We start from the raw sequence: 26,505 nt of genomic DNA on the forward strand, positions 1-26,505 counted from the left end.
GAACTACTCAGCACAAATGCTGTACGGAAGAAAATGTTATAAGATACTTACCCTAGTTTCTTAACATATTCTAGATATCCAATTAGTATTTCATGATAGACAGCAGTCCTCAAGCATTTAGGGCGGAAGAAATGAACACTGTCAAGGTAAGATATATACACTCGTCTAAAAAAAAAAAAAAGAGAAAAAAAACACAACAAAAAAAAGCATGAGAAAGAGGAGAGATTTTGAAGTAATTCTACAAGTTCATTAATGTTATTTTATACATCTTAAGTATCCATTATAACAGCAATCTGCAAAGCCTCTGATCCTAATTTATCTCTAGGAACTTGGCCTTCTTTTGACATCCTAGCCTCATCCCCCCCTAAAACTATGCAACCTTGAGAACACAGAAAAGTCACCCTTAAGGCAACACTGTCTGCCAGCAAGCATCCCCAGCAAGAAACAACTCTAACATTAGAGAAGCTACTTTGTTTCTAGAACCTAACACGCTTAAGGGTCTCACATAAGCAACAGGGAAGCTCTACACAAAACTACAGGAGGTTCATCCAAACTAGACAGTACTAAGGTAAAATAGACTTTCATGGGGTTCCTCACCTTTGATTGGGTGGAGGGCAGTCGGAGCCATATTCCTGCACATGCATGCCAAAGAAGCACAAGTCTACACCATCAATCTCCTCAAAGGCAAAAAGCGCTTTTGTTCGGTAAGGGAAAGACTCTGCCATCTCTCCACTGTCTACAAACCTGCAGACCAGAGGTAAAGAGGAATACCAAATATATTCAAATATCAGAGACTGCATGTTAATAGATGAAGGGAGCAAAGATGAGGGCTACTCTAATAGTAATTTTAGTGCAATATGAAAGTTAAATGTTTACAGACTACTCAAATATGAGGTACCCGCTTTTTATTGTGAAAAAGACATCACAAAAAAATATTATGCTGCTGGAACACCTGTTTGTCATGAACTGGCTGGTGATGAGGTTTTGAATACAACAGTCTTTTTTGACTGGATATTAGAAAAAAAATTCTTCACAAAAAGGACTGTCAAGTATTGAAACAGGCTGCCCAGGGAAGTGTTTATGTCACCATCCCTGGAGACATTTAGAAGATGCATAGATGTAGCACTTGGAGACATGGTTTAGCAGTGGCCTTGGCACTGCTAGGGTAACAGTTGGACTTAAGCTCAGAACTGTTTCCCAACCTAAATGATTCTATCTAATCAAGTGTATCATGTAAGCACAAATAGCTCCCACTTCTGCCAAAAGAAAGCAAAATTAGAAACAAACATACCTTGCTTTCATTCCTGGTTTTACTTCGACAGTTTTATCAGATGCATGTACCACCCTAACTGTGACCTCTCCTGCCTCAGGGTGATTCTGTCGTCTTAGGAAATCATTGACTCTGTTCTCCAGGAAGGTACCAAGTCTTGTAGCTGGTAACCCTGCAGGAGGAAAATACAGCTCTAAACATATACAAAACTGAACTGTTCGTATGTGATCTCTCTACTCAGATGTTAGATGAAAAATTGCTTTTAACACATGGAGTATGTTAACGTACATTAAAGCTTTATCTTTAAACCTTACCACTTCTAAATGGGCTCAGCTGCTTTTCCCCTGCAGGCACATTTATAGCCTACACATTATTTAAATTAATAAAAAATCTGTATTTAAACCAAATTTCTATCTCGTCTTAAAAGTCAATCGCAATTAAGGTTTCTCCTGAACAGATGTCATTAATTACTTAAACTGGATTACAAAACACCTCTTTTCAGACACATCTTGACAAGCAGACCATTGCATTTGGAACTATATTCTGTCTCATAAAGCCGTACTAGCCAAGTTAGTATCTCCACTTACCAAAGAATATCTTTCAATAATGGAAGTGCTCTAAAACAGTATGTTAGCCCTCTAAAACAGACTATTAACTAACACTATCACCCATGAATGCAAACACTCAGAATACTACAGAACCAATGGTCAAAACTCAGCAAAAGTGTTCTCTCCTTGAGCTCCAAAAAACTTATATACAACACAAGCATAAAAGCCAGCTCTTCCCCATTCTTAACATATTATTTAAGTTTGCTGGTGCAAGTGTCAGAATCTTACTTTTAGCAGAGAATTTGTTCTCTTTCCTGGTTCGTCCTGTTTTCTTCAGGCAGCCATCACAGACGAAGCTGAAGCAAAAAAATGAGAAAGTGAAGTCACCCCAAGTCAGACCACCAAGTTCTCTAGCATCTTACCATTAGAAGCAAAATCTTTCACCAGATCTTATCTGGTCTGGAAAACACCTTAACTGAAATTTGAAATAAAAGCGCAAAGAACAGCCCCAACTGTTTCAGAGCTGCAGAGGAGGATCTAAGCTCCAGGTGCTGCATGCCCTATGAGTTATCCACATCACCACCAGAAAGCCCAGGGAAGTCTCCACTGGCTGGTCTGACAGTATCAGCTCAAAGTATTCCTGGAGGAAATAGGCTCAAACTGCTGTCTCTGATGATAAGTCACTGCAACACCAAGCATAAGGCTGGTTTTTTCCTAAATGCCCAAGTACACTGTAGACTGAAATGATTCCATGATTCTTCCTCACTTGCAGGACATCTACCCTCTTCTGCAGCAATATGGATGGGACAACAGAATGCTAAACTCACAGCTTTTTTGACAAGAAATTGGACATTTAAGCTCTTATAAAACTTTATCAACATATAATTTATCATCCTTTTAAAAGTTTTTAAATCAATCAGAAGAAAACAGATATGTTGATCAAGAACCATGGAGCATGTAAAGAAAACTATATTGGTTTTTAAATTTAATCTGATCATTGAGCTCAAAAAAGTTGATTCACCTGTTAAATCCATGTTACAATTTTTTTTTTTAAGATGGCAAAACAGTATGATTTGTACAGAAAACAGATCAGTCTGAAACTGTTACCAGAACTAAAAAAATCATTTCATGAGGGGCTAGCATCTCCAAACATAAAAGGCTGAAATGCTGTCTCCCACAGAAAGAAGCACCGGAAACATTAAAGATTAGAAAACTTCACACACAACACTGTAAGATATACTGACTAAATTTGATGTTACTCTATAGATTGTTTAAAATTTTCATTCCATTATTTTCTTTCATTAAGCAGTCTTTTAAATATAACCAATATAAGGAAGTTTATGCATAAGCTCTACCAAATAGTAAATATGCTATCTACTTAATAAGGAGAAATTCCTCACCCAGAAGGCCAGATTATCTCATTATGAAGAACACAGATCTGGTGCATTTTCCTTCCACATTCTATACATTCAACAAATCTGTACAAGGCAAAAAAAGGCAAAGTGAAGCAAAGGTTAGCAGTATCATTGCTTGCTTGTATGTTTTGCAATATTTTATAAGAGCACTTCTAGCATTTAGGCCCTTCAGTCTATTTACAATAGAGGGCACATCTACGCTGAGAACAGCCTTCAGAACAAATTAAGAACCTGCCAGTTCAAGCCATGCAGTCTATGCCGGGACACATTATTACCATTTGCTTGTCTTACTGCCATCCACTTTTTATTTTCAAGTGAAGCCCTTTTAAGGAAAAAATCTGTAAACTGCTTGTTACTATAAAAAGTAGAGGAAAATGGATTCACACATGTCACAAAGGAAGAACCAAGTGAAATACTTGGCTGTTAGTTGCCCCAGTGTGCTTGAACCCTGGGGTATATTAAAAATATACCGGAGAAGGGTGGAAAGAAAGAACACAGAAGCAAATACCTAAGTCGCTTTCAGAAGATAAGCAGATATTTAAGGACAACTGAGATAAGTGGCATGGTTTAGTTCCCAGATGTCAGTAGATATAATTCTCCAAAATACCTAAGGTTGCTTCAGGTATTGCGATAATCTGACTTCTTTTGAACATCTCCTGTCTGAAAGTTGGAGACTTCGAACGAATAGCTGTAATCTATGTAGAGCATGTGGTATCCCACTAAGTTAGGCTTATATTATATCTTCACTTCAACAAAGGGAAAGAAAAGTTATGAATCGAGCTACTATTCTCTCCTTCCCACAGCCCTTATAAAACAGAAGAACTGGCTGACCCTTGTGCCTTTATAAGGATAGTGTGGGAACAATAAATATCCTTTTTGCTCATTCATTTGAGAACTGAGATAATATTTGCAAAATAACAGCAAAGTTGTATGATGCAGGACCATGTAAAGCAGTTTCAAAAAACTGCTCCGGAATATAAAGAAAAGCAGCTGAGTCACCATCATCTTAATGTTACTGAATGAGTACAGTTCTGCTTTCAGAACAGTACAGAAGAACCGACTGATTCCAAATATAGCAATTTTTCCTTCTTCTATAGCTGCTTATAAAATGCAGCAACTAGAAATACCAACAGCACTAAGAGCTACTGCCGAATTACTTAAATCAGTTCTGAGACTCAAGCATTTGCCAAAACAAAGTTTCAAAGCAGGGCTATCTGCATTCATCCTTCTGTTGAATCCACATGCAAGACAACAAAATTAAGTCATTTCAGCCCATACATCCAGTGTTAGGTATTTCTCAAGCACAGCCAAGGTGGTTTGGGTTCTCACCACTGAATGCCAGATCTGCTGAATACTGAGCAGCCCCTACCAACTAACAGAGCTACATGAAACCGGGAAACATTCAAAGACAAAGCTGATGGCGAATGAATAACACGTATCTTACGAAGTATGTATAATAAAATGAGGAGCATTCAAGAGTGACAGCAATACTTACAGCTCAGGATCCAGTGTATCATTTTTCCTTTTCGAAAACTGTTCTTTGTTTATCGTGCTATGGAGAAATAGGCAATAAAACCCAGTTTTAACACAAGACAACAAACATTCATGCAATACCACCCCTATCCACAAACCAAGACAAAACTTACAAGCAGATTTTTTAAAATACTCACTGGCACTACAAGGAACGTAATTGTATTTTACACAGTGACAGACAGCTGAAGTGTATGCCACTCCACTTTCGCTGTGCAAAACATTATTTTTCTCTTGTAGAGAACATTGTTCCCTTATTCAGCTTTACTACAGGATAAATATTAAAGCTTGCTGACAATTCAAGTTTTGGATAGGTCTGATCAGTATTTAATGACCAAAAGACTACTTGATATGCCCCATATTCTGCAGGCAGAGAATTACAATTATCTTTGATTACTGAGAAAGGTAGGTTATCTTTTTTCACATTCCCCTAGCCCTCCACCTACATCAACTTCAAAGGATAAATTTCAGCTTCCAAACCCTGCAGCCCCAGCCCAGACACTACTATACATTATCTTTACCTTCTCTACATCATTTTCAAGGCCTAAAATTCCATCTTTTTGATAGTGAGGTTCCAAGTATCTTTTAAACGACCTAGTTCAGAACATACAAGAATACTCAAATCTGTGAGAATTTACCCCAGAGTGTTTGCATAACATGAGAAAATCAGTATATCCCTCTCTGAGAAGCAATGACAGACTCACTCCAACTTGCATGAGATGAATTAACCCTCCTATCTTATTTCAGTGTTTATTCTGAATAGTGCAAAATACTTGAAGCCCCTTATAAAATAAATGATGAAGTTAAAAATCTCCATTAGTTCAAACTATTCTTATAGTATGATGCATGGAAATTAAACAGGACTCTCTGACTCTATATTGAATTAATCTTAGACCTTTGCTTCTACTAGAATAGCAATCCGCCTATCCACAGGAACATGACATAGCCTATTATACTGAACAGCATACATTATTTCTTCATTTTTCCTTCCAGAAAGGTAGATCACAGAATCATAGGATGGTTTGGGCTGGCAGGGACCTTAACAAATTATCACCCCCTGCCATTGTCAGGGGCACCCTCCACCAGACCAGGTAACTCAGAGGTCCATCCGACCTGTCCTGAAACACTTCCAGGGATGGGGCATCCAGAACTTCTGTGGCATCTGTTCCAGTGCCTCACCACCCACACAGTGAAGAACTTCTTCCTTGTTTATAACCTCCATCTACCCTCTATCAGTACACTTACATCATCCCAAGCCCAAACAGATACCCCCAGTACTGTTCTGTATGCATCCACTAATGCATCCAGGATATGGTTCCAAATGAAAGTTAACTCAGTTTGTCCAATTACCAACTTCAACAACCCTCCCTTTGGCCTTCCTGAATTCCTCATTTTGTTCTACCTGCAGGGCTGTTGCACTGCCTTCCCCCAAACAGACTTCTTGAGTAGTTCAAAGAGTAACTGCTTGGCACTCATTTGTCCCTCAAGGGCTTCCTTAGTCTCCAAAAATTCTGCTTCAAGATTTTTTCTTTTTTTTTTTTTTTTTTTCCTTTTTTTTTTTTTTTTTTTTTTGTGGGGGGGGGCATGAAGAGGATACAGCAAAATGAGAGACTGCCCCAATAGTTTGCCACTAACATGGAAAAATCCATGTACAGCCTTTTATTGTGTCCTCAACAGTTGCACAGCATTTCTCATAGGCAGATGGCATTCCAGTAGTGAAATATTTGTATGACAAAAGGCCATTTGTATGGCCTGCTTCTGATTTGGATGAAAAACCACCTGATGTTGAATACAAGTTTAATAGCATATCTAGGGTATAAAGAAAATGGTATGGTTGACATTTCAAGCTACGTCTGACACGTGCTTGCCTGCAGACATGGCTATTTTTCTGCAGCAGAATACTTCCACTTGGAAAAAGCCATTTTCTTCTTTCCCTTCTATTGGTACAGTTGCAATCTTAAGCACTAACTGCTTATTTTTCACTAGTTCAGTCAGTAGAGGTTTCAAAGACAAGCACAAGTCCAGGCTTTCATTAAGGATGTATCATCCACCTTCTACTAGCATAAAACCTGCAGCTGAACCACTGCTTCCCTACAGAAAGCACTGTAGGCTGTGATCTAGCTCACAAAAGCACAGCCCAAGCAAACACACAAAACTCACGTTTGAGGTTGTGATGGGTCATCTCCCAGAGAAACGCTCTCCCCTTGGATTTCGTTGAAGCACTTCTCACAGAAATGATACCTGTCAGCAAGAAGGCCATATTTGGGTGAACTGCTCCATCCACACAACACAGCCCAAGTCAAGCAACGGAGCCACCAATCACAGCAGGCCAAGGAAGGGACAGGAGCAGAGAGCAGGTCATCAACGGCGACAAGGATATTCAATGATGCAGATTTATGGGCCCCACATTGTGTTTGGTTGGTTTGTTTTTTTGGTTTGGATTTTTTTTTTTTTTTTGCGCAATCAAAGCCAAGTGCAGACAATGACAAGCATGAAGGAGAAATTAAAAAAATAACACACACAAACAAAGAAATGGGGGTTTGCAGGACGAAAACAAAAACATAGAAGCAAGACAAGACAACACAAAGCAGAAAGCCAAGGCAAAGCACAGATTAGCATTACATCTCTCAAATGGGTTCACAAGCAGCAATCGATAAAAACAAATTAAACAAGAGTATTCCATTTTAGCATACCCATACCCTCTTCATTTTAATAATCCATGACACGTACAGCAAAGCATTAAAATGAGACGGGAAAGAGCAGAAGGAAGGAAGAACTGCTACTCTGACTTGTACATCAGCACAGCAGTTCTGTTGGGAGGAGGATCTGCAGGAGATCAATGGAAGAGAGGTAGTCTTCCATATTAAATATATAAATGCCAAAAGGCCACGGAATTCTCTCCCAGTTGAAAGGGAAAGCTAAATACCAGAAACTTAAGAAACAATAAAATCTGTCCTCAAAATTCTTACAGACTAATAGAACTGTCAAACTCCATGTTAAGATCAACTAGACATGGATATGATTCTGCCATAGCCAAGTCTACACATAGAACAGTCCAGCCATCACTACAGCAAGCATTACAGAAAAAGATTTCATTTGTACTTCAGTAAAATAGAGATTAATTTAAGATTCTACCCTAGCCTTCAAAAATGTTCTAAATCTGTGCCTTCTCCATTATAAGGCAAGCTAATTTAAGTGCACAAGACAGCTAAAAATAAAAATAAAAAAATTCAAACAAGTTCATTATAAAGCCACACTAATCTATGTTATTAGCAATTGTTAGGCTAAAAAGATAGGTCTCAATCTCCTTTCTCAGTTTTCATCTGAGAATGTAGAGAACAGTACTTCTGGAACTATACATTTAAATCTATCTATATATGCATCTGTATATATGATGTAATCTACAAGTCACAAGTAAGCATCCGTTACAATGTAGACATTCCCTTCTAGAATTTGAAAAGACGCCAAACATCAGATTTCTGAGCAATACTCTTGGTTCATGTAGTACTTGCCCATGGACAAACATAAGCAAAAGATACTGACATGACATGACAAGCTCTACACTACATACAAGTCTAAAACTGTAATAGCTATTGTGGGGTATTATAGGACTTAAGTGGGAGAAGCTTAAAAACCACCATTTGCTGCTATAAACCTTTATGAAGCTTTAAAAGCTTAAGATGTAAATCTTTTATTGCTTTCATCTGACATGGGGCTTAAGGAAACTACAATTCTTGGAAACTTTTGGTTTTCGGGTAAAATCCTCCATGTTTTTGTCATTCGGGTCTGTTTTGGGGCTGGGTTTTTTTGGGTTGGTTTTTGTTTGTTTGTTTGGTGGTAGTTTTTTTTGTTTGGTTGTTTTTTTGGGGGGTTGTTTTTCTTTTTTTTTGAGGTTTTGGAATTAAGGGAGAGCAAGAACTAAATAGATTGATGGATCTTGGAGTTAAGTAGTTCTCTGCTCTAATAGGTGCATTCTGCGGCAAGAAAGGGAATATGGGAATGTTAAAGCATGTGTTTGCCTGCTTCTTCTTGCCTCACTTCCTCAGCCGTCAGATATGACTAGCAAGAAACCTCCTTTCAAAAGTCAAGTGAGTTTAAATCCTTTAATAAACCCCAAGTAAAAAAGATACTCAAAAGAGCTGTAGAAGGGAGAGCATTTTACTGATAGCTACTGCCAAAGACAATTCCCTTCAGGAAACTTGGTGAGAAAAAGTAAGCATCAATCTGCTGAGGATCTGAATACACAAATCTTCCAGTTAAGATGTGCAATACAGAAATTAGTTTCTCTTCAGCATTAACAAAGACTTGCCAACAAATATGTATTACAAGCATTAATACACTTTCTGCATAGTGTTCTGCATGAAAAATACTGCTGCACAGTAAAAAGCAAAGGCAACAGACTTGTATATATGATTTGTAGGTAACTGAAGATTTAGTTAACTGTAGGATCAAAATGTAGCAAAATATCACATTTCTGCAAACAAAGGAGGGAAGAGCAAAGTCTACAGTGAACTTTTGCTCAAAGAAACCATTATTAACACACAAGGCAAACTATTCAAGAGCACTTCCAGCAAAAAAATTTATCTTGAAACATAAAGGTGTACACATATAAAGAGGGTGTCTATGTAAATACATGCATACCTGTAACAGATTGATCGCAGCATGCACAAAACTGCACCAACTGAGTTTTCCTTACCTGTTCTGGTAACTGTAGTAAGTGGCATCTCGGGGGATCGTGCATAGCTGTTTGCCATAGCAACACAAAGTCTGTGGCGAGAACTCCAGCTGCAAAGAGGAATGGGTCATCTTAGTACTCACACATTTTCACTTGCACCCTGTGAGAAGCAAGTGTGACCCAGAGAGTGAACACTTCCACCTTACTCTGCACACAGATCTCTCCGTACAGCAAAGAGTACGAAGTGCAAGTCACAAAAGACATTAAGTGGGCTGTTATTCTCAAGTTAACTCATCTCCAAAGAGAGAAAGCACATCAAAACAAGGGAAACAGAATTTCAATACACAGTGAAATACGGAACTTCTGCAGTAATAAAAACAAACCTGTTTATAAGTTGCAATAGCAAAAGTTTGTCCTAATCAAAATAAGCCCTCTGTTGCTGAGATTTTTCCCCTAAGGGCTTACATAAAAACAGATTATTTAAGGACTAGGTAGAATTAGAAGACCCACAAAATACTCAAATTTAGATATCTCAAGATTGCTAAATCCTGGTAAACTTCGGAAATTTTTGACACATCATAACTAATAACAGCTACTGTATTTCCCCCCTCCAATTCAAGGAAGCAAGCAACAGATTAAAGATATGTACTTTCTTACCTTTCTTCCACAGCAATAACCAAGGCTCTGCATAACTGGGTCAATTTCTTGCTCAAACACCTCTGCCAGTTTGGAACAATACTTGTATACCCGGGATGTTTTGCGGTTATACAACCAGGCATTATTGAACATGAGCCAGATGTCATCTACATACTGCCACGGTTCTTGATACTGTCCTGTGTCCAGTTTTCTCTTGATAGTAGAGAGATCCATGGGGTTCTTCACTATGTCAAAATAATCCTGCAAGAAAACGCAGCACATCAAAACCCTCCTAGAGAACATGACAGCATGTACATTCTCAGTATACAAATTCTTCTCATCAAGAAAAACTGGTTCTCCCCTGACCTGACTGTCAAACTGCTTGTGACACACAGAATGCAATCACTAAGTAATACCATATCATTCCCTAGTGCTTTCTTTTCATTATTCCTTTACTTCTCAGGTGCTGTTGCTCATTTACAACTAATGAAATCAAATCGCTTTAATTTTAATCAGCAAAACAAGCATTACAGATAGTAGAAAATGTCAGTGTTTTTGCAGCCGTTGTGATCCAAAGACATACACAAGAACATTAATATAAAGCGACTGTTTTCAGTAGCCCAGAAAACCTAACAAAAATAAATAACTTTATGATAAAACTTATCATGTCTTCTCTAAAGAATGCCTTTTTCTAACCCACCATTAACTACGGTGCAAAGTCTACAAGAGCCTGCAGAATAACAGTCAACTGAAAACTTGTTACAAATATTAGCAAGTGTACAAATGCTTCAGCAGGCCTTGAAATTTTGCAGCATCTGCCTTGAAAAAAAGTGCCACAATAGCAAATAAAAACTCATTCAGGCAAAAAACATTGTCTGAAGCACCTAAAAAGGACTTCTACATTTATGTATTTGTTTATATTTTGTAACTTGTGTGGTCAGTTGTGCTGGTTTTGCATTGATTGACATTTGGTGAGGAAAGAAAGACACCCATGGAGGTGATTTTTCTAAGAAAAGATGTAATTAAACCAATCAGTGGCTGGCTTTGAAAACTGACATCTTATTACGCCACTAGAAAGCTGGATACACCTTTGTGAATACCTAGGTTAAAAATCGGGAAAAATCCCAGGAAGTTCTCTTCCCTTTCAGCTGGGAAAGAGGTAACAAGGCGCCGACAGGGTCAGCTCCACTCTGCTGCTTGGTCCTCGGGACTGGCACAGCCTGGCCAGGCCCTGCTACTGCTGCAGCCCTGGCAGGGCCAGGCCTGGCAGCTGCCAGGCAGGCAGAGGGGAGGTGAGAAGGGTTCATATCCCAGCCAGATCGAGCCTCCGGCAGCTGTTAGCATCCTGCTGCTAAACTATTCCCCCCTACGCCCAGCGCCAGTGCCTGCGAGCCAAAGGAAGCGGGGAAAGCCCCAGTCACCGCTACCATGCTGACGGAGTGGCTCCAGCTGCGAGAGATCATGCAGCCCAGACCAGGGGCTCTGTGGCCATGCAGAGTGGCCCCTCAGCTGAAACTGAATGCAGATAGAGCCCTCCAGATCCTGGCTCAGCCACTGCCTGGAAAAAAACATCATGACCCTACTGCAGGCCCCAGGTGAGATTATTAACTCTTTCCTTGCACAGACGTAACTTGCAAACCTTTGAATCCTCTCTGAGTGAGAGAAAAGGACAGAGTGAAGACATGTAGAGAGACAATATGAAGACATCAAGGTTAGTGAAGGAGGAGTAACAACCTAAATGGAAGGAGAACAAGAAGTTGCCCTGGTTTTAGACAAATTCTTTTGTAAGGCCATGGTAATGGACTGTGATATACTAGAATGTCCCTTTAAGTTGTGGAAAAACATGTATTGGGGAGATGAAGATGTGTTCAAATTGTAGATGTGAGCGAAGGCATTTGTGATGAACTAAGTAAATATTGAAGCAGCCGTGAACTTATGAGAAGCTTGAACAGAGAGAGAGATGAGATGGAGATGAAGATCTGCTCCCAGGAAGAGAAGACGACTTCTGTTCCCAGAGATAAAATGATCTCAGAGAGAGATGAAGAGAACTTTTGCTTTTGAATCGCTCATCCTTAAAATGGTACCTCCCCATGAGTTTACACGTCCCATAATGCAGCTGTGGGAAGGCTGTGTCATATGGGAGGGACTTCACAAATGCAGATTCCCAGGCAGCTGCTATTTGTGAGAATTGAAACCATAAAAGAACTGTTTTCTTGTGGAGAAGTTTCCATGGCATGTCAAAAGAGACTTCTCTCTCTAGAAGAACTGATGAAAGACTATTTTAGGGGTGGTAAACTGACCTTGATACTGTCCTGTGTTTTGTCTCTGCACATTATCAGTGAGAAAGAAAAGTTATGAGGGGAGGAGAGGTGTTTTGAAGGTTTTATTCTGATTCTTATTAGTTTTTCTCTCCTGTAGTTCTGTTAATAAAGCTTTCTTTATACCCTTTACATTTTGAGCCTGCTTTGCTCTTCTCCCAATCCTATCTCAGCAGAAAAAGAATAAATACTTCTAGTGGGCACTCAAGCCACTACATGAATTCAGAGAGTTTAAAAATACAGATCCTTGAATGATAATTGTCTTTTCAAGACAAAATTCTAAAACAAGCAGAAAATTTAACCTACAGAAACCTCTAACTTAAATTGTTTCTTCCTTTCCTGCAACAGATAACAATCATTAATGGATATTTTAAAGTGGGTTTGATCTGCCTAATTTCCCACATCTTCAGACAAGATTTTTACATTATGAGAAACACCTATGAAATTCAGCAATAAGAGCATCACAACATGAAGCAACAACAATAAAAAGGCCATACAAGACTGGGATTCTCTTGGTAAATCATGCCAGTGCATGCTACATCTGCTTATTTAGTAAAAGGAACACAGAACCAAACTTTCCTAAGTCAGACCTTGTACGTTCCACTGCCAAAGTTAAACCTCCCCAAAAATACCAATATGAAGATGTTAACAAGACAGACTGTCTTGTTAGCTAGAGCTGTTCTCAAACAGGTATGTCAAAATACAGTAGTTTTGAATTAAAACCAGGAAATTATCTTGCTAAGACACTCACAGGAATTCCTAGTAGTTGGGGATCCACAGGCTGTCGAAATGGAAGAGACTCTGGATCCTGACGGTAAAGTGCCTCCAGTGTTGGCATAAGCGCCTGCCGCAACTCTTCTGGCTTGAAAACTTTGGAAAACATTCAACATTAGAAAGACAGCAGAAACAGCTGAAAGGAAGAAACCTGCTAGAAAATGTGATGTCTGTGGAAAAAGACAGACAGACAATGGGTTTAAGGTACTTAGCATGGCTTGTTTATCCTCTGCAACACTGTGTCACGAAGAGGATGTTAAAATGATCACCTGAAGAAAGGGTTATCATAAGATGACACTGATGAGCAGAGACGGTTCAGTTCCAGATACATCCCCCTCTTGGAGGCCCCGAGAAGAAAAATTGTCTAGGGAATCTGTAACTGAGTATTTCAAATCTCCATTGTATTGACAATTTTACTAAGGCTTAGTGTCTAATTCTAAGGGCTTAAAGAACTTGCCCAAAAGCCAATTACAAGCACACGTATTATTAGATATTTTTGTCCAAAAACCACAAAGTACCACATATATAAGCCATAAGCCATATAAGTACCACATAATCCACTAAGTACCAAATAGGAAAGTCCAGGGTTTTTTTGTTTGTTTTTTTTTCCCTGCAGAGATTTCTCTCGGGAGATGCAGTGAATTTAAGTAAAAACAGTCTTTCTGCTTACTTTTTTTCTTAGACTGCCCAGCTACCGGAGAAGACTGAGTTGCTGGAGTAGTAGGTCTTTCTTCCCCCTCTGGTACTTCAGTCTTCACTTCAGGTTTCTTCTCTTCCTGCTCCATTGGGTCTGGTTTACATTCCTCCACAACTGGTTCTGCTTTAGCCTGGAAAGCAGTTTGAAGCCTGTCACTTAAATCTCCTGGGACGCTACCCATCCACACTTCTGTCCTTTAAACCTATCTGTCATGCTGGCCACCCACTCTTCTATCTCCTTTGTAGCCAAAACTCACCTAAAACTTGAGCAAATATGTTAGAATGCATCTTTAAACACTGCAGTAGTAGCAATGACCAGCTGCTAACAAGTTCTGAGCCAGAAGGAGACACATGGGTACTTCTTCAGGCAGCTCTAACAGCCTCTCATACAGCAGAGCTGCCAGGATGATGTGCCTGGCAGCCACACTCCTGGCTGTCCTCGGTGACAAGTTGTCAAAGCCCAGTAAAGCAGCCCATCATGTACATATAAAATCATTTAGGCTGGAAAAGACCTTAATAAGTCTAATGTTAACGTGGCACTGCCCAGTCCACTGCTATGCCACATAAAGCGCCGAATCTACACACGTAAATACCCTCATGAATGGTGACTTAACCACTTCCCTGGGCAGCCTTATTCCAATGCTTGATAAACCTTTCAGCGAAGAAACTTCTCCTAATATCCAATCTCTCCTGGCACAACCTGAAGCCATTTCCCCTCATCCTACTATCTGCTATTTTACCAGCTGTAGGACTGACCAGAGTGCCTTCTCACACTGGCACTTTCCGAAGCAAAGCTTCATAGCAACCACATTATAATGGTCCTTCCTGTGGCCACTGACTTCTACCATAACTTCACCAGAAAACACAGACCCTTCTTTAGGAATAAGGCAAAAGACAACAGTCAAAACTGCAGCAGCAGCATGTAGCACCTACAGCTCTCACTGAATTCTGGAAGGAATGACAGAAAGCATCCCGCAGTACTAGATGAAAGTATTCTACCCAACACCTGGTCAACAATCTCACCTCAGATTTCTCCTCCATTTGCATCTCTGTTTGTTCTGGTTCCCCTTCATCTGTTTTAATCTCCATTTTCACTTCCTGCAAGGGTGGCTGCTGTTGTTCTGGAACAGTCTGCTGAGAGTTCACCTCTGTGCTGCTGGTGGACGGAGGGTTGGATACCTGCCCATCAATGCTCACAGCTGTCTGTGAAAGCTGAGGGAACAAAGGACATTACAAATGGGCTTCTAATGAACCTATTTTTCTTTTCTAATCTATGTTTTACCTATGCTACATTTCCACCAAGTTTAAATGCACTCTAGTCCTTCTATTTGCTTTCCCTCAAGAATATAGCGTCCCACAACCTCAACTATTGGAAAACACGTATCAAAGGCATGCACTAGAAGGCCTTGTCTACAGAAAGTGACATTGTTTCCCTTATTGTATAATCACTATGCACACATATATGTAACCAAGAAACCTCATCCATGTTTAACAGTGCATTTCAAAACATTTACAAGAATTTTGTAAAATACTTCCTCTCTGGAAAAAACCAGATGATCTACAGACTTGTCTTGATGGAAAAAGTTTACTCCTCAAATACAAAAAACCCCCCTATCTTAGTATTAAACATGCCAGGAGCACACCACTGAAAATTAAACCTTACACACAAACATTTGCAGGGAAAGCATAATTAAGTATTTCCTTACAGGTGTTGTGGGGTGCTGAGGTTGCAGCGGTGCTGTTGGTGTGGGAACAGATGCAGTTGTGCTCTGCTGTGACAAGGGCTGCTGCTGCTGCTCTGCAGAAGGGGTAACTGGAACTGGAGGCTGGACTTGTGGAGGCAGTTGTGCCTGCGGAGGCGTTGGAGTCTGCCTTTGAGGGGGGTGCATAGTTTGGGACTGCGATCCAGGTGGCAATGCCTGAGGAGCAGGTGTGGGGGCAGTGGTGGCAGCAGCTGCCACTGCCTGCTGTTGCTGTGATCCCAAGCCTGGGGGCGTGTGGTGAGGTGTTGGGGTTCGGCTAGGTACCGGAGAAGGAGAATTTTGGTGCATGGGAGGCTGTGGAAGAGGTGGGCAGTGAATATGGCTCCCTTGAGAACCTGGAGCCATTGCAGGAGAGTTCACAGGACAGGAAGCGCTGGTCATTTGTGCCTGTTGGAAAACAGGTACACATTTGCAATGACTTGAAATAGAAAAGCAAGAGAAATTACTGTCAAATGTCTGCTTTCCCACAGCGTACTTGAAAAAAAAGTGACAAACCATCTGCTTCGCTTTTAAGAACTCTTTCAAAAGCAGAAATGGTCTACTCGATTTATTTCGCTCTACACAAACATAAGGCTGTTTTATAATTTGTTCATCTTTCTTAGAGAAGTTTCAATAGAATAACTTATACTTGTTGATATACTTAAAGAATGGCACACCTACACTCCCGGTTCGCAAAACATTTCTTTCTAAAACTGCAGATTTGTACATCCTGGGTATGTTCACCACAGTCAAAAACTGCATTCAAATACACCTAGTGTGCCCATGCCTCCGCCCCCAAGATTAGAAACTGAATTTATCATCACAAATAAGTACAGCTGTAACTATGCCATTATAAAATTACAAGAAAAAAAAAGTATTGGTCAAGATAAAAAACTGTAACTCCACAATAATCTTGCCTGCAAACTAGGAAGAAGCATCAATGAGAAGCAAACTGACGTTCCCTACTTCTTCCTGGCCTGAAAGGTTCTTGCTGAAAAGGGAGAGGGAGAGGACAGAAAGGAAACTGCTAGACTGTAAGTTCCGATCTTCAGTAATGATAACCCTCCTAATCCCCCAAAGCCAGCAACACATAAGCCTGGATAGACATGCCTTTTTATGACTTATTCTGCCACCTCTTAATTTCTCAGGCTCTGCTGCTTCACTGTTCAGCAAGAGAATCTTAACTACTGCATGCTGAGTCACAATTTCTTCTTTGCTCCATAAAAACAAAACAATTCTACTCTAACACTTAAATTTAAGCCTGAGAACAAGTCAACAATATTTCACCTTTGCCATTCCCAGTGCTACACCAGGAAACTGAAAAGTCTCAATAAATTAATTTGGTTGACTATAATTCCAAAAGTCTCAAGGAGACAAGTTGTTTTCCATTGCTACAAACTGAACAATCATAACTAGCATAGGACAAAGGTCACTGACACCACTTCAAGAAATCAGAAACTTACTTGAGATACTGGTGTCTGATTGCCAGGCTGAGTCATAGGCATGCTCGCTGTGTTCATTCCCGGGGAAGAAGCAGAGAACTGAGTCTGTTGTAGAAATTGATTCTGACCAGAAGGCTGGCCAACTCCTGGCTGCTGCATACGTGAAGGAAATCCCATCTGGTAGAAAAGAAAGCAATTCATTTCACACACTGTGCATACACCTTCATAACATTTAAAAAAAAAACAAGAACAAAAACAAAACCCAAAAAACATTTATCTTGTAGAAATTAATGCTTGCCACTTATCTCTAGGATATGATGTGAAAAGCCTGCTTATAGCTCATCTCAGAAGACAGAATTTATGATGATTTCTCTTAAAAGTTAGGTAAAAGGACATTGACTTCAGACTGGGGATGTGACTTAAGGTTTATTTTGGTTCCTTGTTTTAAGAATGCAACAAAAAGCCACTTCAATGCATTTTTAGGCAATTCTCACCACAAAGATCTTAAGATCTGTATGTCAGGCTGATCTGAGAGGAGAAGTAAAAGACAGAAACCAAAGGGCCAAGACAATGAAGAAGTAATGCTTGATATATTTTCAAATTTCTTTTATTTAGTGATGTTAAGAAAACCACAGACAAGAGAAGCAAACCTGTGAACTCAGCCCTGGAGGGGAAGCGCACTGACCTGGTTCATGGCCCCGGCCTGACTTAGCTGTCCAGGGTGCTGAAGAGGAGGCGTTTGCCGGGGTCCCATCGGTGACAGCTGCATGTTCATCTGGCCAAACTGATTCATTCCTGTGAGTTTGTGACAAAAAAAACATGTATAAACAAAGGCCTGAAATCTCCTTTAGGCACCATTCAACATTTGGAGAAGAAAGGCTGCTTCTTTCTAAGTTTGCTTTCTAGCAACCAGCTTTCAATCAAACATGGCCTTCTATTAACTAGTTATGGGGAATAATTTTAAATACAGTGTTCAAGACACCCACTCTTTCAGAATACAGACCAGCTTTTCCCCCCTCCAGACATCCATTTCCACTGTTATTAAAACTCATTAAGAGAACTCATTTGAGAACTACTGTAACACGTGACAAGTACTGATTGTCACACCTGCCATAGAAAGTTGCATTATCTTAATTACATATTAGAAATACACTTACTGAACCTCAAGCTGTATCTTAACTTCAAGTACTTTGCATCATATCTTGAATGTATAACAAAGGTTCTGCCCTTTTTTTCTGAGCAATAATTCTCACCACATTCCCTCTGCCACCATCATATCCTCACCTGAGCTGGCTGGGCTCACCATGTTTGATTGATCCAATCATCCTATGCACACCTATCCTATGATCAGAAATTCCAAACGCATCAAGCTGTTTATTTAACAAAGCAAGCAGCTGACGTGCAGCTCAAAATCACAAGATGAAAAGCTTCTAGAGATAATTTTATATTTATTATATAGTTCTGTAAGAATTATGCAATATAGATAGCTGTTTTCTTAATCAAATGTAAAAGCTGCACGTGACAGGGTCTCTGATGCTTCAGTAAGAGCTGCCCAAATCAAAGATTCCTTTAAAAAATCACAGTAGCATAATTTCTTCAAATATTTACCTGGCTGTGCCTGCATGCGATTCATCATCTGGTTTGGCATATTGGCACGTATCAGAGTTGGGTCAGGAAGAGGACCATCTGGAAAATAAGATGTTGAAATAAGATAAGAGTTATTCAGAAGACCACCAGGATTTATCCACCAAACATTTTAGTGAGAATTACACATTAAAACTCATGTACAAAGTAAATATATACAGTAACTAAACATTATTAAAGAGTCCTCAAAGTGTGAGGCAAACTCGAGAACTTCCCCGAAAACAGAAGTATATCCCAGTGACAAAAATATCCTCTGACTTAGCGTCAGCTTTCAGAAACCAGGGTCAAATTTGAAGCATGTTATCAAGGTACAACCATGAACAGCAGCTCACTAACAAGTCAGATACCCATGAACAGCTAAATGGCCACTAGGCTACTGAAATGACAGTACAGGATTTCCTGCACCAGGTAATCAGTGACCCAAAGGTCTTACTTGCAGACATTCCTGGCTGTGGCTGTCCCATATTAGGCCCTTGATTCATGGGAGCCTGTGGCATGCCCGGAGCATTTGGGATCATATTTTGCTTCTGCAGCCTGGTTCTTCGTTTCTCCTCCAACTCCTTCTGAATCTTGTAGATCTTCTCTGCCAGCAAGTGATAGTACTCTGCCTGTTGGGAAGGAATAGAAGCCAAGAAAGAAGATGAGACACATTAAGAAAAGTCATCTGGTCCCAGATACTCAAACTTGTAAAGCGGCTTTACAGGCACACATTCTGGCTTGGGGTAGGAGGTGGTCTTCCCCTTTGCAGGGACTGTCTGTCAGACAGATAGGAGGGGGAAAAGGGGCACTGCTAACACCAGATATTCCTCTTCTTGTGTCTAAACCTTCTCTGGGACAATCACAGTGAAGAGTTTCAACACTGCCTTTAGGGGACTGCGACATGTCTCAGGCACAGCACACCTCAACTCCTGGCACACCCAGGAAGCAGCCTCCAACTGGCTGGTTCCTAGACCCCACCCAGCAGCCCCTAAACACTTGTTTCCTCAGCTTGGAGTCCCATCTGTACTTTCATTCCTCTTCCTCCCCAATCACTACAGGATCAAGGTAGAAATACACAGAACAAGACAACAGGGGATGGCAGCTTACCCTGCTGTTTGCTGATTCATACATATCCCCTTCCACTTTCCGAGCATATGCCACCAGATTCTCCATACGTCGATCCTTCAGTGCTGCAGGGTCAGGAGTAGGAAATATGGCTTGGACTCTGAGCAGGAAGAAAAAAAATATTAAAGAAATGCATGCAAGTGGTTAGAATGCTCCCAGACCAGCATTAACCCCAGTGGTTTGAACACAAAATAGCAAGTAATCCGCTGGCAGACTACAGCTACTGCTACTTCTTCCAGGGACAGTAGATGTTGTAGATGGCTTGAGTATGGAGTGGGAAACTTCCAAAACAACAGCCCCAAACCAGCAGATGCAGATGCAGCTCCATCTTTTGGGCTTCTGTTTTCCCTTCTCATGCATCCTGACAAAATTTACTCCTTGGCCCTCTAGTTTTGCAAGTCAGGATTCCTCCTGCAGCCCCCCTCTGCCTCTAATACACCTCTGGGGCAGCAGCTCACCTAACAGGAGATTGTTTTGATATTAGCTACTCACAATTTATGAACAAGGTGGTTTCGGAGATCCTGAGTAATGTCTTCATGCCACTGCTTTCGAATTCCGGAATTGGATGGTTGAGCTGTTGGCATGGCTCCCAAACTGGCGACACTGGCACTTTCACTCATCATGGGGCTTCAAAAACAGAGCAAGAATTGAGTGCAAAAGTCTAGCCCCAGCTTAATCATCCTACAGTCACAGCCTCTTTTAGAATAATGTTAGGACAAAGTGCTAGTTCAGCCATTCCCTAATCAATGGACAAACTGCAGAAATAGCTGCACACACACCAAACAACACCATGAAAGAGTACATGCTGTTCTACCCAAGGACTTGGAAAACTGCAACAAAATCCAAAGGGAGAGAGCCATCAATGGCATTTACTCCACTGTTTAGGGAAGAAGTGCCATGAGATCAAAACTGGGATAAAAAGGATTCAACCTACTTTTGAGAATTCATGGTGGAATGTAACATTGAGTCAGGCAGCAGATTAGGGGGTTGAACCCCTACTCCTCCATTCACACCCATTGGATTTGCACCTGGGAAACAGAAGAACACAGAAAAAAAAATAAGAAGCCATTTACCACACAAAATCAGTAACTGTGCAGCAATAGCAAGGGTTTAGACTTTCAAGCACTTGGACTTTTGTGAAGGGAATTACCCATTGCTCTCTTCATCCCCTCTCTTTTACAAATTTAGAAAAAGGGCAAGGCACAATACTGGTGACCTCCAAGTGAAGCACCAACCCCATTACTCCTCTGCACATCTTCCTGAACTCATCAACAAACAAGCGATTTCAATTTACCACAAATACTATGTTCCAGAGTCCTTTCCTGTGACTCTCATGAAAGATTCCAGCTTTTTTGTTTAGAAGCAGTTGGGTGGGGTTTTTTTCATTCAGAATCTTAGGATATATATGCACAGAGGCTTCAAACACTTAAAACATCAGCTACCAACTACATCAGACAAGGTCCCTTCTCACCCACTCCATACTTAATGATCCTACACCTAACTCCAATGCTTTTAAGACAGAAAATCTGACAATCCTTTGCAGGAAACACTCCTAATTTGTTGCATAACAAAACCTGATTTTCTGAATCATACCAGATCTGAATCACCATAAAAACTGCCTATTTTCTTCACACACTACAGTTACCTCTCAATTAGTAAAGAAAAATGCAGCATATTTCTGTCTGGAGCTTCCGAACAGATAATTTTGGGAAGCTGCAAGTAGCACGAAAGCCATTACCAAGCTTCACGTGTATTTAGGACATTTGACTCCTACAGAATCTGTATTTCAAACAAAATTACACACTGCATACAAGAGAAAGCCACTGAAATTAACTCTCTTGGGACTAATACATACCCCTAATATCACAACCAAGTATTTAAAAGATTTTTCATAAATCTGAAAGCACACTGGCATGCAAGACAACAGTCAGCCTTTACCTTTTAACTCTCCCTTTTTCAACCATCAAAATCTACCATTTGTTTCAGCTACATAGGGCTGCATCTTTTCACAGCAGTCCTCATCAAATCCTGCTCTTTCTCCTAAACTAGCCCTGTTGCCCTGTAGGCCATGACCTAGTAATTCCTATCTCACCTGTTGCAATTTCCTCCTTAGCCACCCACTTCTAATAAGGAAACAACACTCAAAAGTCTACACTCTCCATACTTGTCCTTTCTACATTAAGCTGCAGTTCTTCACACTCCAAGAGCTTTTTCAATCCATTTCAGTGGATTTCCTTAGCAATTGTAGAAAGAATGTCCACTGTTCTGCAAGGAATGCACAAAGTCTATAAGTAATTACATACATTAAAAAATAGGAATCATTTTGTTTCAGAAAAGACTCTAAGGCACAATAGAAAATAATATTTTAATCTAATTGTTTTAAGACTAATCTCTCAGGACCCTTGCCCTGGCCTCTGTTTTTACACCCTGGAAGGTAGAGTTTTAGCAAGTCACATGCCATCTGTAAGGGCCAGTCATCTCATTAAGAAGTCAACTCTACCCAGCAGCCTTTTCTTGAGCAACTCAGGAGCAGCATTCCCTTTGCAGAGCAAAGTAGCAGTTGCTTGCAGGCTGCAGTTTGTGTGTTTCTGCACCAGTCTCTCATTCTGCACACAAGTTTGTCATGAGACACGTAGGCACAATCACTGCAATCCCATACATGCTTGTAATAAATCACTATCAGCTCTTCTTTTCTCTTTTCCACTAAAAAAGCCACATCTTCTTTATGCAACTCAAGCAAACAGCTAAGAGTGAGAAAAAGTCTGTGATGTAATCTCCAACTATTGAACTTAGATTTGAGTGGTTAAAGGTGACTTCATTTAACACCATTGATAGCCAGGCTCCAATTAACAGCACTTTGGAGTTCTTATCTAGTCCTATGATGTTGCTTTAAGCCACCTAGAGAATTTAGAGCTATGCCAGATCATATGACAGGATTCAAGGAGCACGTCAGTTATTCACTATTCTCCATTTTTTAAACAAACTTTACATATCTGAGATACAAACGTAAAATGCTGCACTCTGAGTGACAGGGCAGTACACCAATGCCTGCATATCAAATTAAAAACTCCCCAATAGCCTGGAACTTGCATATAAAGCTACAAAAAAAAATGTCGCCTTGGAAAATTATCATTTTTCCAAATAAACTAATTTTTCCAGAGAACTTGTTTTCCAAGAGAAGGCACCTGAGCCCTCTAATACTCCTGGTCCACTGAGTAACTTGCAATTTCAAGTCTGAAATATATCAAAGCCCTACCTTTTGCAAATTAAGTAGCAGCATTAATCTAGTAGGTTGAGAATATTTGCATTAGATGTAGCATGAGGAAGTTGCCTGCAGTTTGCATTTTACACTAACAGATAAACTTACTCATAGGATTCATAGGGCGCAGACCCTGGGGTGACTGTCCCTGTTGCTGATTCTTCACTTGAGCCTGGGGCTGTGTCTGCATCTGGTTCCCTTGGTAGGTCAGTCCGAGGGCCGCGTAGGCTCTCTCAATGGAGCTGGGGTCTATTTGACTGGTAGTGTTGATGCTGGGCGTTGTCTGCTGCCCCACGCCCACAGAGCCGGTATTGGCAAGTCCTACTGCAGCTCCACCCAGCAGCGCTGTGAGAGACACATGGAGTTAGTGAGGAGAGCAGAAGGTGGCCAGAGATGCCCACCAACACAGGGACAGAGTGTACTGGCTGCTCAGAACTAAAATATCTCCTGGAAGCATGCAGGGCACAGATCTGAAAAACTTGTCACGAAACTGAGAGAGAAGTTTAGCCCCAACCAGCCAATCCAACATGCTGTTTTTCCTTTCGGCTGCTCAGAGGAAATCCCACTCTTAGTATTTAGGACACATCTGCTTGCTTTAAACTGAAAACAGAGGCACACTATGTCACAGAGGCTAAAGGCAGAAATGTACATACAGCTTTCCACCAGCCATTGTAATGCCTTTTCTGCCCTTTTTGGTTTTTTGGGTTTGTTTGGTTTTTTTTTTAGTTTTCTTAAACCAAGAAATATCTCACAGTCACGAGAAGAGCCTACAGTAACATTAAAGTAGGGAGGAAAAAAAAAAAAACCACATACAGGTAATACAGAATGACAAAAATCTTGTCAAACATTTTGTCAGGGAGACCAAGGGGACACAAAGAGAAAGGGCAAATGACATCTGATGCAAACAAAGAATGAAGACAGAACCAAAGATCAGGGCTGAAATGACACCATGTGCGTGGGTGCGCAGATCTGTCTCCAGAAACTGCCCAGCTGGAAGAAGCAGTAATGAAGAGCCAATCATTTGGTTGAGAGAGCTATGATTTGTTCATTCTTACCACTCTCTTGATAGAAAAATAAAATAAGTTAGAAAGCTTTCATGGACACTAGCAATCAGAGCCAGAAAAACACTCTGAGATTAAAACAAAAGAAAAATCACATGAACATGTTCCAAGGTTTGAGAGCATCACCACTACCATATGGGTGCAAGAAAGTTTAACTCTCAACATGCATTTCATGGTTTATTCAACACACTGAATTCCCCAGTGGACTTACATTGCTGATTTCTTTTGTCCCCAGCATTTTTGAGAGGCAAACATACAGGACAATCATGTCTTGTACAATTCTTCCAGTGTGAGATGATTTGTCGGGAAGACGCGCAATGTGCCACTGAGAAAGAGAAGGAACGAAAAGCATTTACAAACTGCTGCCAGAATCTCCACATGGTCATAACAAACTGGGTAGAGAGTAGCATTTTCTCTGAGGGCACACATCTATACCAACACAAAGTCAATAAAGTATCATTTGAAACAGTTCAGCACTAATTAGCCCTGAAAATGTAGCCAGATTCCTTCTAGTGCTATTGGCTCACCAACAGTACCAAAGCCTACTTGAAAACCCCACGTGATACCCCAAGCCTATGTCTCTGTGGCTTGAAGGATAACTCCATCTAGCTCAGGTATCAGGCAGACAGTGCCAAACAACTGAGATGTCAACAACTGGCACAATCCAGATGAGCCAAGGCTATCAAAAAGGGAGATTGCATTTTAGTAGGACAGTGAGAGGTTGCAAGTGCCGGTAGCAGTCAAATTCACGGCTTGGTATTGCTTGAGATTCATGTCTTCAGTTTAAGGAAGACAGGCAGACTCCTATTTGCAGATTCCTGCTTTGCGTCTACCTTTTAAAAAAGGCAGAATCCAATAGATTTTACAGTGAGTTACAAAGTTAGGCAAAAGATTTTTTTACTCATCTCTTTGTGTTTTGTCCCCTCTAACTTGCCTAAACTTTAGAGGCTCGGAAGTTGCTTAAAATTCCGTCTTAAGCAAATAAAACGTAATTTCTTTAACTTACTTCCCAAGTCACCCACTAGTCCACCTCTTTCTAGGAGCTCTTCTCCCTCAAACGTTGACCCCCATCTCCATAACCACTCCTCCACTCACCTTGGCAAGATTTGCCAGCCTGACAGTGTGTCATGTGGTTCAAGACATTCTTCATGGTTCGGCAATGTGGGAGGTTGCACTGTCGCACCTCCCCATTGGCCTGTTCTCGACGCTGACACTTGTGAGCATGTAAGAGGAGAACGAGTTGCTGCTGAATGAGTTTGCGCTTTTCTGGATCTGCTGTCGGTGCTCCAGACCCCATTCCTTGAGAAGCTGCCGGCCCCATCCCAGCTTGCTGCACCTGGGGAGCCTGCTGCTGACCCTAAAGAAGGTGAAAAAGAAATTCCCAGAAATAAATCTATTTTTAAAAATAATTCATTTACCAAGTAAACAGCAAGACAAGAAAAAGTCCAATAAGAGAAACAACTACTACTACATTCCCTGATTAACGAAAACGGCCCACCTACATGTAGTTCTGGAGGACTCATTAAAAACGTCCCTTAGCAACAGTCCTGGCAATTCTCTTGCCAGCCACAATTTCCGCCCTGTATCCACTCTATTAGTCCTAGCTCTTGCCTTATCAATGGCCAGCAGACCTTTGCACATGTTCACAGGTTAATTTGCAGTGCTAGACCAACCAGAAAATATTAACAGCATTTAGATCTGAAATCTCCTCGTTTTGGAGGCTAAAAAGTTGCATTCACAATTCTTCCATTAATGGAAAAAAGCACATTCTAGAATGAATTGGGTTTTCCCTCTCAGTATAAGGTGTCTCAGGTTGACTGCTCCTAGAAAAGAAGAATGAAAGAGAAGTTCTGGGAAGCTTTTAACCTTTTTCCATCAAATTTGCACATAGGCATTAAAAACAAGCATCTCCTAGTCTGCTAGAGATGAAACACGGATTCAGGATAATAAACACCAAAGAATTAATGTCAGGTATGGCAACATCTAGCTTGTCTTCTCTGCTTCTGTCTATTTGCTCAGAACTCTTTGTATTCCTTTCAGGTGACATTTGAGGAATACTTTGATAAGAGCAGCTCACATACTCTATGTTGCCCATATCACTTCAGTTCAATAGATTTCAGTTTCTAATTGACTCTTCCCAGTGGTTCTACAAGATGTTTCTGCAGATCTCCAGATCTTTAGACCCCAGCTGTATTTCTAAACCCCAGTTCTCCTGCAGCTCCTGACTACTAGTATTAATCTTTCATTTTACAAGGCAATTTCACCAATTAGTCAGGCCCTCAGGGTCTATGCATGTGCCAGTATCACCAGAACTGTCCTCTTTGCAGCCTGGTGTTCTAAACGACAACTGAGACAGCAACAACTTTAAGTTCCTGAGTTCAGCTAGGTACC

The 26,505-nt window shown here is 40.6% G+C and overlaps 1 protein-coding gene across 1 annotated transcript in view; it reads right to left on the reverse strand.

Annotated features, from left to right (window-relative positions):
• EP300 (E1A binding protein p300) overlaps positions 1–26,505 on the reverse strand; it is a 62,711-nt gene that overhangs the window by 10,640 nt on the left and 25,566 nt on the right. Inside the window, exons 4-26 of the mRNA XM_040061430.2 lie at positions 25,210–25,471; positions 24,326–24,439; positions 23,162–23,398; positions 20,729–20,822; positions 20,287–20,421; positions 19,777–19,894; positions 19,124–19,298; positions 18,655–18,732; positions 17,732–17,841; positions 17,068–17,223; positions 15,569–16,012; positions 14,886–15,074; positions 13,837–13,993; positions 13,144–13,262; positions 10,096–10,335; positions 9,460–9,548; positions 6,924–7,004; positions 4,729–4,785; positions 3,219–3,296; positions 2,107–2,174; positions 1,292–1,442; positions 598–744; positions 52–165 (exon numbers count right to left, since the gene is read on the reverse strand). Of these exons, the coding sequence (XP_039917364.1) occupies positions 52–165; positions 598–744; positions 1,292–1,442; positions 2,107–2,174; positions 3,219–3,296; positions 4,729–4,785; positions 6,924–7,004; positions 9,460–9,548; positions 10,096–10,335; positions 13,144–13,262; positions 13,837–13,993; positions 14,886–15,074; positions 15,569–16,012; positions 17,068–17,223; positions 17,732–17,841; positions 18,655–18,732; positions 19,124–19,298; positions 19,777–19,894; positions 20,287–20,421; positions 20,729–20,822; positions 23,162–23,398; positions 24,326–24,439; positions 25,210–25,471 (3,413 nt within the window). The remainder of the gene's footprint in view (positions 1–51; positions 166–597; positions 745–1,291; positions 1,443–2,106; positions 2,175–3,218; positions 3,297–4,728; positions 4,786–6,923; positions 7,005–9,459; positions 9,549–10,095; positions 10,336–13,143; positions 13,263–13,836; positions 13,994–14,885; positions 15,075–15,568; positions 16,013–17,067; positions 17,224–17,731; positions 17,842–18,654; positions 18,733–19,123; positions 19,299–19,776; positions 19,895–20,286; positions 20,422–20,728; positions 20,823–23,161; positions 23,399–24,325; positions 24,440–25,209; positions 25,472–26,505) is intronic.

This window comes from Hirundo rustica, chromosome 4 (genome assembly GCF_015227805.2).
Source record: "Hirundo rustica isolate bHirRus1 chromosome 4, bHirRus1.pri.v3, whole genome shotgun sequence".
Classification (NCBI taxonomy): domain Eukaryota; kingdom Metazoa; phylum Chordata; class Aves; order Passeriformes; family Hirundinidae; genus Hirundo; species Hirundo rustica.